This window comes from Zalophus californianus, chromosome 17 (assembly GCF_009762305.2).
Source record: "Zalophus californianus isolate mZalCal1 chromosome 17, mZalCal1.pri.v2, whole genome shotgun sequence".
NCBI lineage: Eukaryota > Metazoa > Chordata > Mammalia > Carnivora > Otariidae > Zalophus > Zalophus californianus.
This window is the reverse complement of record NC_045611.1, coordinates 54,203,125-54,217,429: the sequence shown is the minus strand read 5'-3', so window position 1 is coordinate 54,217,429 and position 14,305 is coordinate 54,203,125. Positions and strand designations below refer to the sequence as shown.

General features: G+C 50.3%; 1 protein-coding gene across 1 annotated transcript; it reads left to right on the top strand.

Moving 5' to 3' along the window:
- The first annotated feature begins 1,456 nt into the window (after nt 1–1,456).
- Nucleotides 1,457–5,931, top strand: KLK14 (kallikrein related peptidase 14). Its single transcript, XM_027617358.1, has 5 exons — nt 1,457–1,536; nt 2,360–2,531; nt 4,646–4,899; nt 5,037–5,173; nt 5,779–5,931. The coding sequence occupies exons 1-5, from the start codon at nt 1,497–1,499 to the stop codon at nt 5,929–5,931; spliced, it is 756 nt and encodes a 251-aa protein (XP_027473159.1). The 5' UTR covers nt 1,457–1,496.
- Nucleotides 5,932–14,305: the final 8,374 nt, after the last annotated feature.

The window sequence follows — 14,305 nt, the reverse complement described above, 5'->3', positions numbered from 1 at the left end:
GGCATGTGGATTCAAACGCGCAGAATGAGTCCCCAGGGACAGAGACAGGGCTAAGCAGCAGCCCAGGCAGACAGGGAGGAAAGTGGTTTGGGAGCCAGATTGGGTGGAGGGTGGGGGGCGGTGCTGGGGTGTTGGGAGAGGGAGAGTGCTGAGGCTGCCTCCTGAGTCACTGTTCCCTGCTCAGGCCCAGGGACAAATTGCAGTCATTAGGGAATTTAAGAGGCTGGGGAGGTGCTGAGGGCCCGGGCCCTGGCCCAAGTTAGGAGGGGTCCCTTGAACCCAGGGCCCCTTCTCGGCCGCCTGGAGCCCCTCCCCACCTCACCGCTGTCTCTCTCCCTCTCTCTGGGTCTCCGTCTCTGTCTCTGTCCCCCACTCTGCCCCCGCCCTTCTGCAAAGCCCCAGCTGGGGCACCCCAGTTCTGCACTGACCCTCCTCCTCCCTGCTGGGGCCCTTGCTCCCCCAAATCCCAGGACTGTGAGAGCCACAAAGTGAGAAAGCCTAGGGGACAAGACTGTCCCAGGTGCCTCCTGCCCCTCCTGTCTCCTGCCAGTTCCCAGCCCCTCCCCCTGCCGCCCTCTTCCTGGCGGCTGGCACCTTCCACGTCTGCCTCCTGCCTCCCGGTCTCCTCTGTGTCCCCATCACCTGTGTACATGTCGCTCCCTCTGTCTCCCCCTCCTCTGTCTCGTCCGGCATCTTCCTCCCGGTCCTCTCCAGTGTATCAGCATTTCGTCGGGGCCATCCCTGCTCCCCCACCCCCAGCCTATTCCCTCGGTTCCGCCCCGCCCCCTTGGCTTCCCCACCCTGCCCTCTCCATGAATCTCTGTCTCTGGGCCTCCCCTGTTCCCTTGTCTTTCCCCCCATCTGCCTCCTCTGTCCCCATGTCCACATTCATCTTCCTTCCCTTCCCCATCTTTCTCTAGTCTCTCTCCCTCTGACTCTTGTGTCTCCAGCCTGTTTTTCTCTGACCCTGTCTCTAGCTCTCCACCTACATATGTGACTTCTTTTTCACTTCCCAGCCTTCTCTGTGTCTCTGCTCCCCACCCTCACCCCACCCCTCCCAGCACCTTCTCCTGAGCCCCCCACTTTGTCCACCCTGCCCTGGGGTCCCCCCTCCCTGGGTTCCTCCCAGATTAAACACCTTCACTGGGCGGGTTCTCATTAATGTGGTGGCTGCTTCTCTGGCCAGAGAGGGGAGGGAGGAGATAGGACCAGGGAGCCCTGGAATGAGAACTGGACTATAAAAAAAAAATGTCAGGAGAAGGGCGGGGGGCAGGGCCAGTTGCCCAGACCAAGGATAAAAGGCCTCCATGGAGTGACAGGGAGGCAAGACACCACCCCCACCTTCTCTACACACAGAGGCACATCCACGTTTCTAAGGGTCTTGGTCTCTGTTTAAAGCCCTCTCTGTCTCTGTCCCTCAAACTCTGGGTCTCTTGCAGCCTGCTTCTCTCTCACTTTCTCTCTGCATTTGCCAGAACCCAACCCCAGCCCCCAGAATGTTCCTCCTGCTAACAACACTCCAGATCGTGGCTCTAGGTAAGACAGCAGTGGGGTCCGGGGTATGGACAGTCCCCTGGAGATGCTGAGAAGAGACAGGGAGGGTTTCCAGGGACCCAGTGTGCTCAAGGGTGACCTGGTGAGAAGGCATGGGTGTGGTTTTGGGGGTCGTGGCTGAGGAGCCCTTAGGAGGGGGCCTGGGTTCTGAGTTGTGGAGATATCAGGAGATATCAGGGTACAGGAGTTGAAGGAGATGGGGAGAAATAAGTGAGGAATTGTGGAGAAGTGTCCAGGCCTGTCTGGGTTTTATTTAAAAGGAGGGCTGCAGAACTAATGGAAAGACAGCATGTTGTTGGCGGTGAAGGGGGGTGGGTGCGATGTAGGGAGGGAGGCTCATGGGGAGGGGCGTGGATTGGCAGATGCAGTGGGTGTGGGGCGAGACGGTGGGTCCTGGGGGGCCATAGGGGTGGGAAGGTTGGAAAAAGAACAGGGAGCTCCTTGAATGTGTTGGAGAAGGATTAATGGGGGGGATTGTGGTATGTTGTGAGAAGTGATGTTGATGAGAAGTGGGAGAGTAAAGTCAAGGGTAGTAGATATGTCAGTGCCCTGGATGAGGTGGCCGTGGGATCCAGTAATATACTATGGAGGTGATGGGGGGATTGTCAGAAAACTCCCTGATCGTGTTGGGGTAACAATGGGGGCAACACTGGGCATATCTCATACTGCGTGGGGCAGATAGAGGTGGGTGGTTTAGGGGGTAGGTAAAGAAAGGTGATTTGTGGGTCCCAGACATCCTAGAGAGTTGAAGGGTGGAGAACATCTGTTCATCTGCTTTCCCCACCCCACCCCTGCCTGTTCCTAGCCATGGCACAGAGCCAAGAGGATGAGAACAAGATAATTGGTGGTTATACATGCATCCAGAACTCCCAGCCATGGCAGGCGGCCCTACTGGCAGGTCCCTTTCGTCGTTTCCTCTGTGGAGGGGCCCTGCTGTCAGGCCAGTGGGCCATCACTGCTGCTCACTGTGCACGCCCGTGAGTACCCCCCTCCCCTATTCTTGTGCCAAGTGGATTCCAGAGTCTAGAGCCCCAGAGCTCAGCTAAGAACCTGGAGCATTGTGTTGAACCTGATGTAGTAGCTGGGTCCTGGTTTGGGGTCTAGATAATAGCCTAGAATTACCAACACAGCTCAGAATATGGAATCCAGCCATAAATCTTGAGCTCAGTTTAGATTCTTTTTTTTTTTAAGATTTATTTTTTGGGGTGCCTGGGTGGCTCAGTCATTAGGCATCTGCCTTCTGCTCGGGTCATGATCCCAGGGTCCTGGGATCAAGCCCCACATCGGGCTCCCTGCTCGGCCAGGAGCCTGCTTCTCCCTCTCCCGCTCCCCCTGCTTGTGTTCCCTCTCTAGCTGTCTCTCTCCCTGTGTCAAATAAATGAATAAAATCTTTAAAAAAAATATTTTATTTATTTATTTATCTAGAGAGAGATTGAGCATGAGTAGGGGGAGGGGCAGAGGGAAAGACAGAATCTCCAGCAGACTCCAAGCTGAGGAGCAGAGCCCAATGTGGGGCTGGACTCCACGATCCCACAACCCCAGGCAAAATCAAGAATCTGATGCTCAACTGAATGAGCCACCCAGGTGCCCCTCAGTTTAGATTCTGAAAGCAGATTGGCAGTTTAGAACCCATATGCCAGCTTAGAGTCCCACACAAAACCTAGAACCTAACATAATCTGGAGATCTATCTAGAGGCCAAGCTCTACATAGAGACTAAGATTTAGGAGCCCATTCCAGATTGGTGGTTCAGTTTAGGGTACAGTCTATATTCAGAAACTCAGGACCCCTCTCAAAACTTAGAATTCAAAGTCTAGTCCAGACCTGTAGTCCAACCATAAATCCAGAACCCTGCTTACAGCTAGAACATATAGTTCAGAGTGTAGGATAGACAGAACCAGAACCTATTCTAGATGCAATGTTCAATTCAGAGTCTGGTCTACAGCTCCTTTTTTAGCAGTCTGGAACCCAACCTTCAACCCAGTGTCTAAATCCCAGAATGCAGACCATAATCTGAAGTCCCATACAGAACTCAGAACCCCTCCAAGAGTCTAGACCTAAACCTAGAACCCAGATCCCAGACAAGAGCCCACCCAGAGCCTATAAATCAGATCTAATGCCATAAACTAAAGTTTGATGTAGAACCTAGAGCCCAGAACTCAGCCCAGAGTCTAGAATGCAAAGCTCAGAATGCAAGCCAACATCTAGAAACTTGGATCCAAGCCATAACCTGGAGCTCCATCTAGAACCCAGAGCTCAGTCTGAGGTCAAGGGCTCAGACCAGAGTCTAGAAGCAAGAGCCCAGATCATAACTGTAATTCAATATGAAACTGAGCCTAGCCAAGAATTAAGAACTCAGACTGATGTTTAGGACCCTAAGCTCAAACACGGAGCTCAAACCATTGTCTAAAACCCAGGTCATAAATCAGAACTTAAGCAAGAACCCAGAATTCAACCTAGAAACTGAAGCTCGTATCCATGTCCAGAATCTATTGCTCAATATAGAATTGAGACTACACTAAGACTAAAAGCTCAAACCAACATCTAGAACCCAGACTCAAACCATAACACAGAGCTCAAAATAGAACCCGCAGCCTATCCTAACACCAGAATCTCACACTCATATCTAGAAAGTATGCCGTGATCCAGGCTCAAACTAGAGAGCCCAGATCCTAGCTTAGACTCAAACGTTCAAAATATCTAGAACCCAGGGGCCAGGCTGGAACCAGGATGTAGCCTCCCTGGAGCCTACTCCAGGATATCAATCCTTATTTAGAGCCTACAGCCATAGCCCAGAGTCTCACTTGGAACTCAGAGCCTAGAACCCAGCACTGAGCCAAGAGCTCCCAACTATCACCTTACACCCAAGCCAGAAACCAGAGCATAGCTCAAGAGAGGAAGGGGTGGATGGTGGGATTGGCCCAAGAGAGAATGCCCAGGCCATGGGAAAGAGCACAGGAGTCCATTGAATGCTCCATAAGCAGTTCAGACTTGTGGAAAATTCATCACCAGGTAAGGGAATGGGGCCAGAGGGTGGAGAGGGGTCTCCAGGTCAGATCCTGAGCAGTGCTACTTTTGGGGGTTATGGGCCAGGATCCTTCACGTAGCCCTGGGCAAGCACAACCTGAGGAATTGGGAGGCCACCCAGCAGGTGCTGCGTGTGGTTCGCCAGGTGCCACACCCCCAGTACAACTCCCGGACCCACAATAACGACCTGATGCTGCTGCAGCTGGAGCGGCCTGTTCGGCTGGGGAGGGCGGTGAGGCCCATCACCATAGCCAGTTCCTGTGCCAGCCCAGGGACTCCTTGTCATGTGTCAGGCTGGGGCACCACATCTAGCCCCATTGGTGAGTACTCCTGCATCCTGGGAAGGAAGGGTTGGAGGGCCTGGACTTCTGGGTGTGAGGGAGGAGGAGGTGGGCCCCCAGACTCCTGGTCCTGCTGGAATGTAGACCCCCACTTGTAACCCTTCTGTGCCCTCCAGCCAGGTACCCCAACTCCCTGCAATGTGTGAACATCAACATCTCCTCGGATCAGGAGTGTCGGCAGGCTTATTCCCAAGCTATCACTGCTGGCATGGTCTGTGCAGGTGTCCCCCAAGGTGGGAAGGACTCCTGTCAGGTGAGGCCCAGGGGCAGAGCCGGAGGAGGGGGATTGTTTGGGGCTGGAACTTGGGTATCAAAGGATCTCAGGAGCATGAAAATCAGCGGAGGCCTCCCCAGAGACTGAGAGAGATTGTAATGGCTGGGCTGCCTCCTTGCTGTCCACCCTTGGATAACAGACCTAATCCCTCTGTGCCTAAGTTTTCTCATCTGTCAGATGGGGGTAGCACCTCTTAGGGCAGGTAGTGGAATGAGATGGTAGTCCATAGAAAGAGTGCAGAGCGTGGCTCTCGTTGCTGCTATTACATATGGGCACTGGGAAATCTGTGCTAAGGGACTCTAGAGACCTTTCCTGAGAGGTGACCCGAGAGACAGGGAGATAAAGAGGCATACACAGTTTTCTAGAGCGGCGCAGTGAGCTCCAAGAGGCAGAGACAGCAGGAAACTGTGAAGAGGGAAGGCAGTGACCCCAACTCTTCGGGCTGATATCTCCAGAGCCCTGTGGGGCGGGGGGGGGGGTGGTCTCAGCCCACCTCCTTCTTCATCTTTGCCTCTTGGGTTTTCCACACCCGTGGCTCTGACCATCTGTCCATGGGTGTTTCCATCTCTGCCTCTTCCCTTCAGGGTGACTCAGGGGGACCCCTGGTGTGCAAAGGACAGCTCCAAGGTCTTGTGTCCTGGGGGATGGAACGTTGTGCCCTGCCCGGCTATCCCGGAGTCTACACCAACCTGTGCAAGTACCAAACCTGGATCCAGAAAACCATACGGAGCAAATGATTGCTGGTGTAACTGAGTATCAGCTGCCCACCTGCTTCCCCAGACCTTGCTCTCTCCACTCAAGACCCAGGGGTCCCAGCCCCCAGCCCCCTCCAAGCGCCCAGCCCCCTCCTCCCTCAGACCCAGGAGTCCTGGCCCCCAGCCTCTTGATCCGGACCCCTGGCCCCGAACTCTCCTTTCTCAGAGATGTTCCTTCAGGATTTTTCTCCACACCCCTACAACATCATTATTCAAGGCCCCTTAGGTACGGAACAGGAACATGAAAGCGCAAAACTGGCATCATAGCCCAAAGAAGACATTTTTCAAAACTCTTAGTGTCTCTAAAAACCAGATAAATAGGGGCTCCTGGGTGGCTCAGTCGTTGGGCGTCTGCCTCGGCTCGGGTCATGGTCCCAGGGTCCTGGGATCGAGCTCCTCATTGGGCTCCCTGCTCAGCAAGAGGCCTGCTTCTCCCTCTCCCACTCCCCCTGCTTGTGTTCCCTCCCTCACTGTGTCTCTCTGTGTCAAATAAATAAATAAAATCTTTAAAAAAACAAAAACAGATAAATAGGGATGCTGGGATGGAGCCCCACATCAGGCTCCCTGCTCAGCAGGGAGTCTGCTTCTCCCTCCCTCTGCCTCTCCCCCTGCTTGTGCTCTCTCTCGCTCTCTGTCAAATAAATAAATAAAATCTTTAAAAATAAATAAACAAATAAAATAAAAACAAAACCCGGAGAATCCTAAATTCCATTCGTCAGTTCATTTAATTCATCCTACGGATATGCCTACCGTGGCTAAATTGTTCTTGACAAGTGGCTGAGTGGGGTGCATGCTGCTCCCTGGGGGCGCTCCCCAGCCACATTGTCTGGTGTGACAGAAGAAAACACCCAGCCTTGCAGCCTGACCCTGAACCAGACTGCCCTCCCTGAGCCTCAGCTCAGCTCCGGTTCCTGTGAGCAGGGACTGCTGAGGTCCAGGGCAGGGAAGGCAAAGACTCACCTTGTTTCTTGGAAAACCCTATGCAAATAAAAAGGTCCTCTTTTTCCTAATCAGATCTCAGGTGAGGAGAGTTGAGTCAATCACCCTCTGGAATTCAAGTCCTGGCAGAGACCTGCTCTCATTTTATTTCTTTATTCCATCTGTCATCCCTGGCTCCAGTCCCCTCCCTCCCCACAGGCACCAACACAAATGGCCTTGAATACCGTGCATCCTTGCAAAACACGCCTCATCACAAGCTGTTGCTTCTAATTTACATGAAGCCATTGTGTTATGAATCTCATTCTCTTTCTTACTTTCATTCATCAAGACTATTTATTAGGCTCCTACAGTGCACCAGGCATTGTTCTAGGTGCTGGGAATTGAGCTGTGAAGAAGCCAGATGAATCTAAATGCTTCCCCTCACAGAGCTTAGGCTCCAGCAGGAGGTGACAGACAAGAAACAACAAACACAATTTAAGAGTAAAGTAGAGGGGCGCCTGGCTGGCTCAGTCGGTGGAGCATGCTGCTCTTCATCTGGAGGTTGTAGGCTCAAGCCCCACATTGGGTGTAGAGATTACTTAAAAATAAAACCTCTAAAAAATAAAATAAAAGTAAAGTAAAGAAGAGAGTGCCAGAACCAGCTCAGTACCAGCCCCAAAGAGCCGATTGGCCAATTTTTAGGAATTGTGAGAGCCAGGTGGTAAACACAACCATTATTAAAAATTAAATTACATAAACTTACAATTAAATAATGAATATTAAAAAGAAGGTCAATAAGTACCCAACATTCATCAATTCCTAATTATTTTCACTAATGGTTATGTTTTGAATTTATGTTTGTCTGTTGCATTATGTCTATAACCATGAGCTCTTCACATCTCTTTCCAACTCTGTGCCCAGTGACATTGCACCGGTAGGTTGATATCAGTCCAAGCAGGAGTATTACACCATAGAAATTGGCAAAAGCTTTTTTGGTTAAATCCTTTCCAGCACAGCACATGACAGGTCTGCCTAGGAATGACCCGATGATCGTAGCGTTGTCTCTTCATGGTTCTGCTCTGGGATACTGTGAAGCTCAGCTAGAGTAGAAGGCAATGCAGTCTCACCAGGGTTCACTTGCTCTCTTGTGGGGCAGCACAGGATCCGAGAATTCTCAGGCGCTGGTTCTGGGATCCACGGCAGCTCCAAAGATTGCTGGGACATGAGGCTGCACCTTCTGTGCAGGTGAAGCAGACACACCTTGGCTCTCATATGTAACAGCCATACAAGCTCTGTGGAGGAAAGGGGACAAGAGCAGCTGTGTATTGGGGTAGATTCAGGCCCCCGGTAAGATGAAGATACAGCCCATGCTGTGATTCTTAGCCTGCATCCTATAAAGCTAATAAAAGTAGTTTTTTTTTTTAAGATTTTATTTATTTATTTGACAGAGAGAGACGCAGGGAGAGGGAACACAAGCAGGGGGAGTGGGAGAGGGAGAAGCAGCCTTCCCGCGGAGCAGGGAGCCAGATGGATGTGGGGCTGGATCCCAGGACCCTGGGATCATGACCTGAGCCGAAGGCAGACGCTTAACAACTGAGCCACCCAGGCGCCCCAGCATTATATCATAATTTGATTGACAGCTTCTTTCTCTGTCTCAGAGGTATGCAAAATAATAGTGCAAATACAATCACTAGCATCTTAAGTTGGGTGATATAGGGTACATGGAAGGTGGGTGTTGGTGAGGAGTCAGGTTGAGGTATTTTTTTTGTAAGTTGGCTCTGCGCCAACATGGGGCTCGAACTCACAACCCTGAGATCAAGAGTCACATGCTCTACCGACTAAGCCAGCCAGGTGCCCCAAAGTTGAGGTATAAAATACGGGATCTTATTTCACCAAACACTCTCTCCATGTTGCTGTTTGCTCATTTAGTTTATTGCTTCTCACTGCTACAGAGTGTTCTCCATCTGTGCTGTCCAATATGGTTGCTGTCCAATATGGTAGCCATTAGCCACACGTGGTCCTTTAATTTTTAAATTAAAATTAGCTAAATTTAATACATGTTAAGATTCCATTCCTTAGCTGCTCTCGCCACATTCCCAGTGCTCAATAACTGATGTGGCTAGTGGCTGCCATTTTGGACAGTGCAGATAAATAGAATATTTCCACCATCACACAAAGTTCTATTGGCGAGCACTACTCTAGTCTATACCCTTGCTTCTCAAAGTGCGGTCTAGGGAACAGCAGCATTGGAATTACCTGGAGCTTAGTAGAGGTCAGAGTCTTGGGCCCCACCCCAGGCCAAATGAACCAGAATCTGCATTTTAATAGGATCCTCGGGGGACACAATCTATATTAAAGTTTGAGAAGCACCACCTCACCCTATATATCCACCACGACCCAATTTAAGGACCCAGTTCTTTAATGATGGACGCCTAGGTTCCCTCCACTACCCAAGCCATAGGGCGATGACTATTTGGGGGCATGCACCTTATGTGCCTATAGAAGACTTCTCTGGAATATTCACAGAAGTGGGACCATTGGACCAAAAGCCCTACTTTTAATCAATTGCACCAAGAACTGGCAGGTTTTTGTCTAGATAAGAGGGATTCCTATCTCCCCACACCCTCAGCAATGCTTGCAGTTCATTCTGCAAATGTAAGTCACATCTGCATGTGACAAATGTAAATTGTCATTGAACTTTATTGAATATTCATCTTTATTCAATATTTTTTTAATGCTCATCCAGCAAATAGTCATTGAATTTTATTATATGCTGGGTACTGTTCTAGAACAAAACAGATAAGCACCTCTGCCCCCAGGGAACTCACTTTGAAAGGAGAGGCAGACAGGAAATACATAGATGAATAAGTAAAACACGAAGTATTACAGATGGGAGTGCCTTGGACAAAAGTCAAGCAGAGTAAGTGGAATAAAGAATGTCAGAGGAGGGATTTTAAGTAGGTGGTTGTGCAACGAAGGGTTAACTTGGCAGGCCTGGGTTGTCCAAAACCTGTACAGAAGGAAAGGGTTGGCCCTTGCCTGTTCTTCTGCCTGATAACAGTGTCTTTGTTGGCCTAGGGGCCTTGGACATGCCAGATAGTCTCTCCTAATAAAAATGACATGGCAGAGGCCTTGGGGCGTGTTGTATCTGTTTGGCCTCTGCAGGTGTTAAGAGAGTAAGGTCAGCCATGTAGACAGCCAGGGGCCCGATCCCCAGTGAGAACCCTGGACACCAAGGCTCAGGGGAGCTTCCCAGTTGGCAGTACTCTGCATGTGTTATCACACATCGCTGCTGGGAGAAGGAAGCACAACTCCACGGAGAGAGGTCATCCCGAATCTTGTGGCTAGTCTCTCCCAGACTCTGCCCTATGCGCCATTTTCCTCTGCTTGTCTGATGCTATATTTGTACGTGTGATAAACCGAAACTATGAGTATAACAGCTTCTCTGGGTTCCGTGAGTCCTTCTAGTGATCCGCTGTGCCTGTCCTGGAAATTCCCAACTACATTGGTCAAGAAAGTCTTCAGAGAGAGGAGGACAAGAAGGGAGGAAACCATGTAGACATCTGGCTTGGACGAGGCTCTGCGAGTGTGCCTGGCATGAGAAGGGTGGTCAAGAGGAGACAATCAATGATGTCTAGAGGCTTGTAGGCCACCATCAGGAAATGGGACATTCACTCCGAGTGATGTGGGAGGCACTGCAGGGTTTTGAGAAGAGGACCGACCTGCCCTGACTCACGTTCTCTTAAAAGGTCACTCTGGCTGCTGCGTCAAAAATAGGGTGTAAGTGGGCAGGCCAGAAACAGGGAGGCCTGATAGGAAATTTGCAATAATCCAAGTGGGAGATGACGGTGGCCGGGAGGGCCCAGATGGCGAAGGTGGAGGGTGTTGAGAAACGGTCAGATTTGGGATCTATTTTGAAGGCAGAGCTGACAGGGTTGAGTAAAAAGATGGATGTGTGGCATGAGAGAAGGAATCCGAAAGACAGATGAAGGTTTTCACTTTTGAGGACTGGAAGGACGGCGAGACCACCGATGGAAAAGATCGAGAGGAGCCTGCTTGGTTTTGGACATGCAGATGTGAAGTAGGCAGTTGTATGTCAAGTTGAGAGTTCAGGAGCCAGGTCTGGCTGGAGACTTAAATCTGGGAGTCGTCAGCATTTGGATGGTATTTAAAACCACCAGGCCTGATGAGATCACTGAGGGAGTGAGTGTAGATGGAGGAGAGGAAAGGACCCAGTGCCGAGCCCTGTGGTGCTCTGCCGTGTAGAGACAGGACGGTTGAGAGCAGCATCAGACGCGAGTGAGGAACAGCACTGAGCTATGAGGAAGACCAGGAGGGTGACGTGTCCCAGAACCCGAGGAAAAATCTCTTTGAAGGAGCAGGGAGTGATCCACTTGTTAAATGCTGCTGATAACTCAAGTAAGAGGGGTTCAGCCACACAGAAGTTACTGGTGCCCTCGACAGGGATCCGGCTGGTGGCGTAGCGGGGGAGAGAGCCTGCATAGAGTGGGCTCAGGAGAGAACAGGAGGACAAGACTTGCAGACAGTGAGTGTTGACAACTTTTTAAAGAAGAACTGTAGTCATGGGGGAAAAGAAATGGGGCCAAAAAAAAAAAAAAAATCCTGAAGAAGAACCTGAAGGTTGAGAGGTTCTATTTTTTGTTTTTGTTTTAATTCCTTTAATGGAACATGGGAGCAATTGCAGCATGTTCATATGTTGTTGGTTTTTTTTTTTTAAGATATAATTTATTTGACAGACACAGCGAGAGAGGGAACACAAGCAGGGGGAGTGGGAGAGGGAGAAGCAGGCTTCCCGCGGAGCAGGGAGCCCGATGCGGGGCTCGATCCCAGGACCCTGGGTTCATGGCCCGAGCTGAAGGGAGATGCTTAACGACTGAGCCACCCAGGCGCCCCAGCATGTTCGTATGTTATTGGAACTGGTCACTGGAGAAGAAAAAAATGGATGCAGACAAGGGAGCGCAGAAGTGCTGGCTGGAACAGTGTCCCCAGGGAGGTGAGAGGGGGGTAGCAGGCACAAGTGGAAGGGTCTGTCTTAGACGGAGGCCCAGACTGTTCATCTATAGAAATAGGAGAGGAGGCAGAGGATGTGGGCACAGATGCAGGTGGGGGGCAAGACTGACCTTTCTAGTTTTTGCTATTCTGAGGGGTGAAAAGTGGTTTGCTGTTGCTGCACAGGAAAGATGATGACTGGGGTGACATCCTTCCCCACATGGACCCAGCTCTAGAGAAGAATTTATGGGTCTCCACTCCATGGGCATCTTTCTCTCCAAGAGCACAAGTCCGGTTTCTCCCCAGGCTTCTCAATCTCTCCATCTCTATGTCTCCGTGCCTCTGTCTCCCTCTGCAATCCCTCTGCCCTCTCCCACCCACCCTGTCGTTCTATCTCTGTGTATTTATCCCTTTGTATCTTTCTCTGTCTCCCCCTCCCTTCACGTTTGCATCGGGGCCTCTCCTCTGAGCCTGGGTGTGGGGCCAACTTTTTCATCCCAGCCAGCACTTCCAACCAGAACTTCCAGTCCTCGCTTGACAAAGAACCCCATTTTGAAGCCAAGCTAGGGTGGGGCCTCCGGAAACCTCAGGCTACCTCCATCTCCAGATTTACTTTTTTAACAAGCACATTTGTGGCCCTTGGTCTGTGTCAGGCTCTCATGTAAGCACTAAGCACCTTCAAATATTAACTCATTTAACCCTCCTGAATGAGACATGGAGATCCTATGCTATCGATAGTGACGTTTTGCAAATGGGGACACTGAGGCACAGAGTGGCCATGTCACTTGAATTCAGGTCACTTGAACAGTCAGGCTCCAGAGTCTCAGTTCTGAACCACTAGGAACACTGCCTCTTTTTCTAGTCCTTTCTCCAGCTCTGCCCTCCGATGGGGGAAAGACCCTGATCTATGAGACAGTACCCCTGGATTTGGTCTAGTTGTGTGGTTTTGGCAGCTGTCTGCCCTCCATGGGCTCCAGTTGCCTTACTGATCAGGTGAGGGGGTGGAATGCACCCAACTCTCGGTGGGCCTATGACCTCACTTCAACGTGAGTCAGACCTAAGTCCAGGCCAGTCATAAACCCTAACGTCAGCATCGACCTGGTACTCATCCCGAAGCAAACACCAAAGCCGGCCACCCCCTCTCCAGGTTCCAGCCCTTCCCAAGCAAGAAAGGCTTTGCTGGAAGTGTGGACCCAGGCCACAAGAGGGCATAGGTACCCTGACTTCCCACACAAGCTTGTCAGTCCCCTTACTTAACCCGCATCCTCTCTCCTCCTGCATCTTCCCTCCACCCAACCTGAACCCAACACTACCCAGGAAGAGTGAATTCATTGCCCACTCTGGGGCCAGCCATGTGAGGTGGGGGAGTTTCATGGTGAGGAAAGACAATGCTCTTTCTGTCACCTTGAGAGGAGTTCACAGCTATAAACCAGCCCATTCCCAACAAAACTCTACCCCAACATAGCTACTCAACCCCACCTCTAGTCCTCATTATTACCATCAACCCCCAACACCAGCTCAGCTATATTTCAACACTTCCCTTCCAAATCCTCATTCTTGGCTCCATCTCCAACCCCAACCTAGTAGGACTCCATCAACATTCTTATCCTCAGATCCTTCCCATCTAGAAATCAATCCTATTCTCAAAACCAACTCCTCACCCCACCCTCACCCTGTGTCTACTCTCCTCCCCAAGCTCACTTGCATTCCAAATGCTATCATCGGACCCGTCCTAAACCTGTCCACAAACTTTTGTTCCTAATGTAGGGGAAAAATGTGAAAGACTTTGACATGGACCCAACAGATGTCTCTGATGGAAAATTAAAAGGGCTATCTGATTTTATGGGGTCTTTGCTTCTATTATTGCCTTTGAGCTCTTTACTTTACTTTACATCTCCGTAAATCATAGCCAGCTGATAGCAATGCAAATCATTCTTGTCCATAATTGTGCAAATGAGTTTTGGCAGGTGGAAATACGATCAATTTCCCTACCCCCACCCGTGTACTATAAACCAGTTTTGTCTCTATTTATAAATTCACTTCAGCATTCCTTATTGCCTCTAGCTGTGCGGTTCTTTGTAATATCTTACTAGCTCCGTCATTTATTAATAAATCAAAATAAGATCTTTGACATTTATTTATCTTTTACTTTTAAAGATAAAGATTTTATTTATTTATTTGACAAGAGAGACACAGCGAGAGAGGGAACACAAGCAGGGGGAGTGGGAGAGGGAGAAGCAGGCTTCCCGCGGAGCAGGGAGCCCGACATGGGGCTCCATCCCAGGACCCTGGGATCATGACCCCAGCCGAAGGCAGACGCTTAATGACTGAGCCACCCAGGCGCCCCGACATATATTTATCATATATATATATATATATATATATATATATATATATATATATATATATGAGAGTCATGGTTAGATCC

Excerpts from the sequence above, each read along its gene's own strand:
- KLK14 (XM_027617358.1), top strand. The coding sequence starts at position 1,497 with ATGTTCCTCCTGCTAACAACACTCCAGATCGTGGCTCTAG. Across the intron at positions 2,532-4,645 it reads GCTGCTCACTGTGCACGCCC|GATCCTTCACGTAGCCCTGG; the intron begins GTGAGTACCCCC and ends GTTATGGGCCAG. Across the intron at positions 4,900-5,036 it reads CACCACATCTAGCCCCATTG|CCAGGTACCCCAACTCCCTG; the intron begins GTGAGTACTCCT and ends TGTGCCCTCCAG.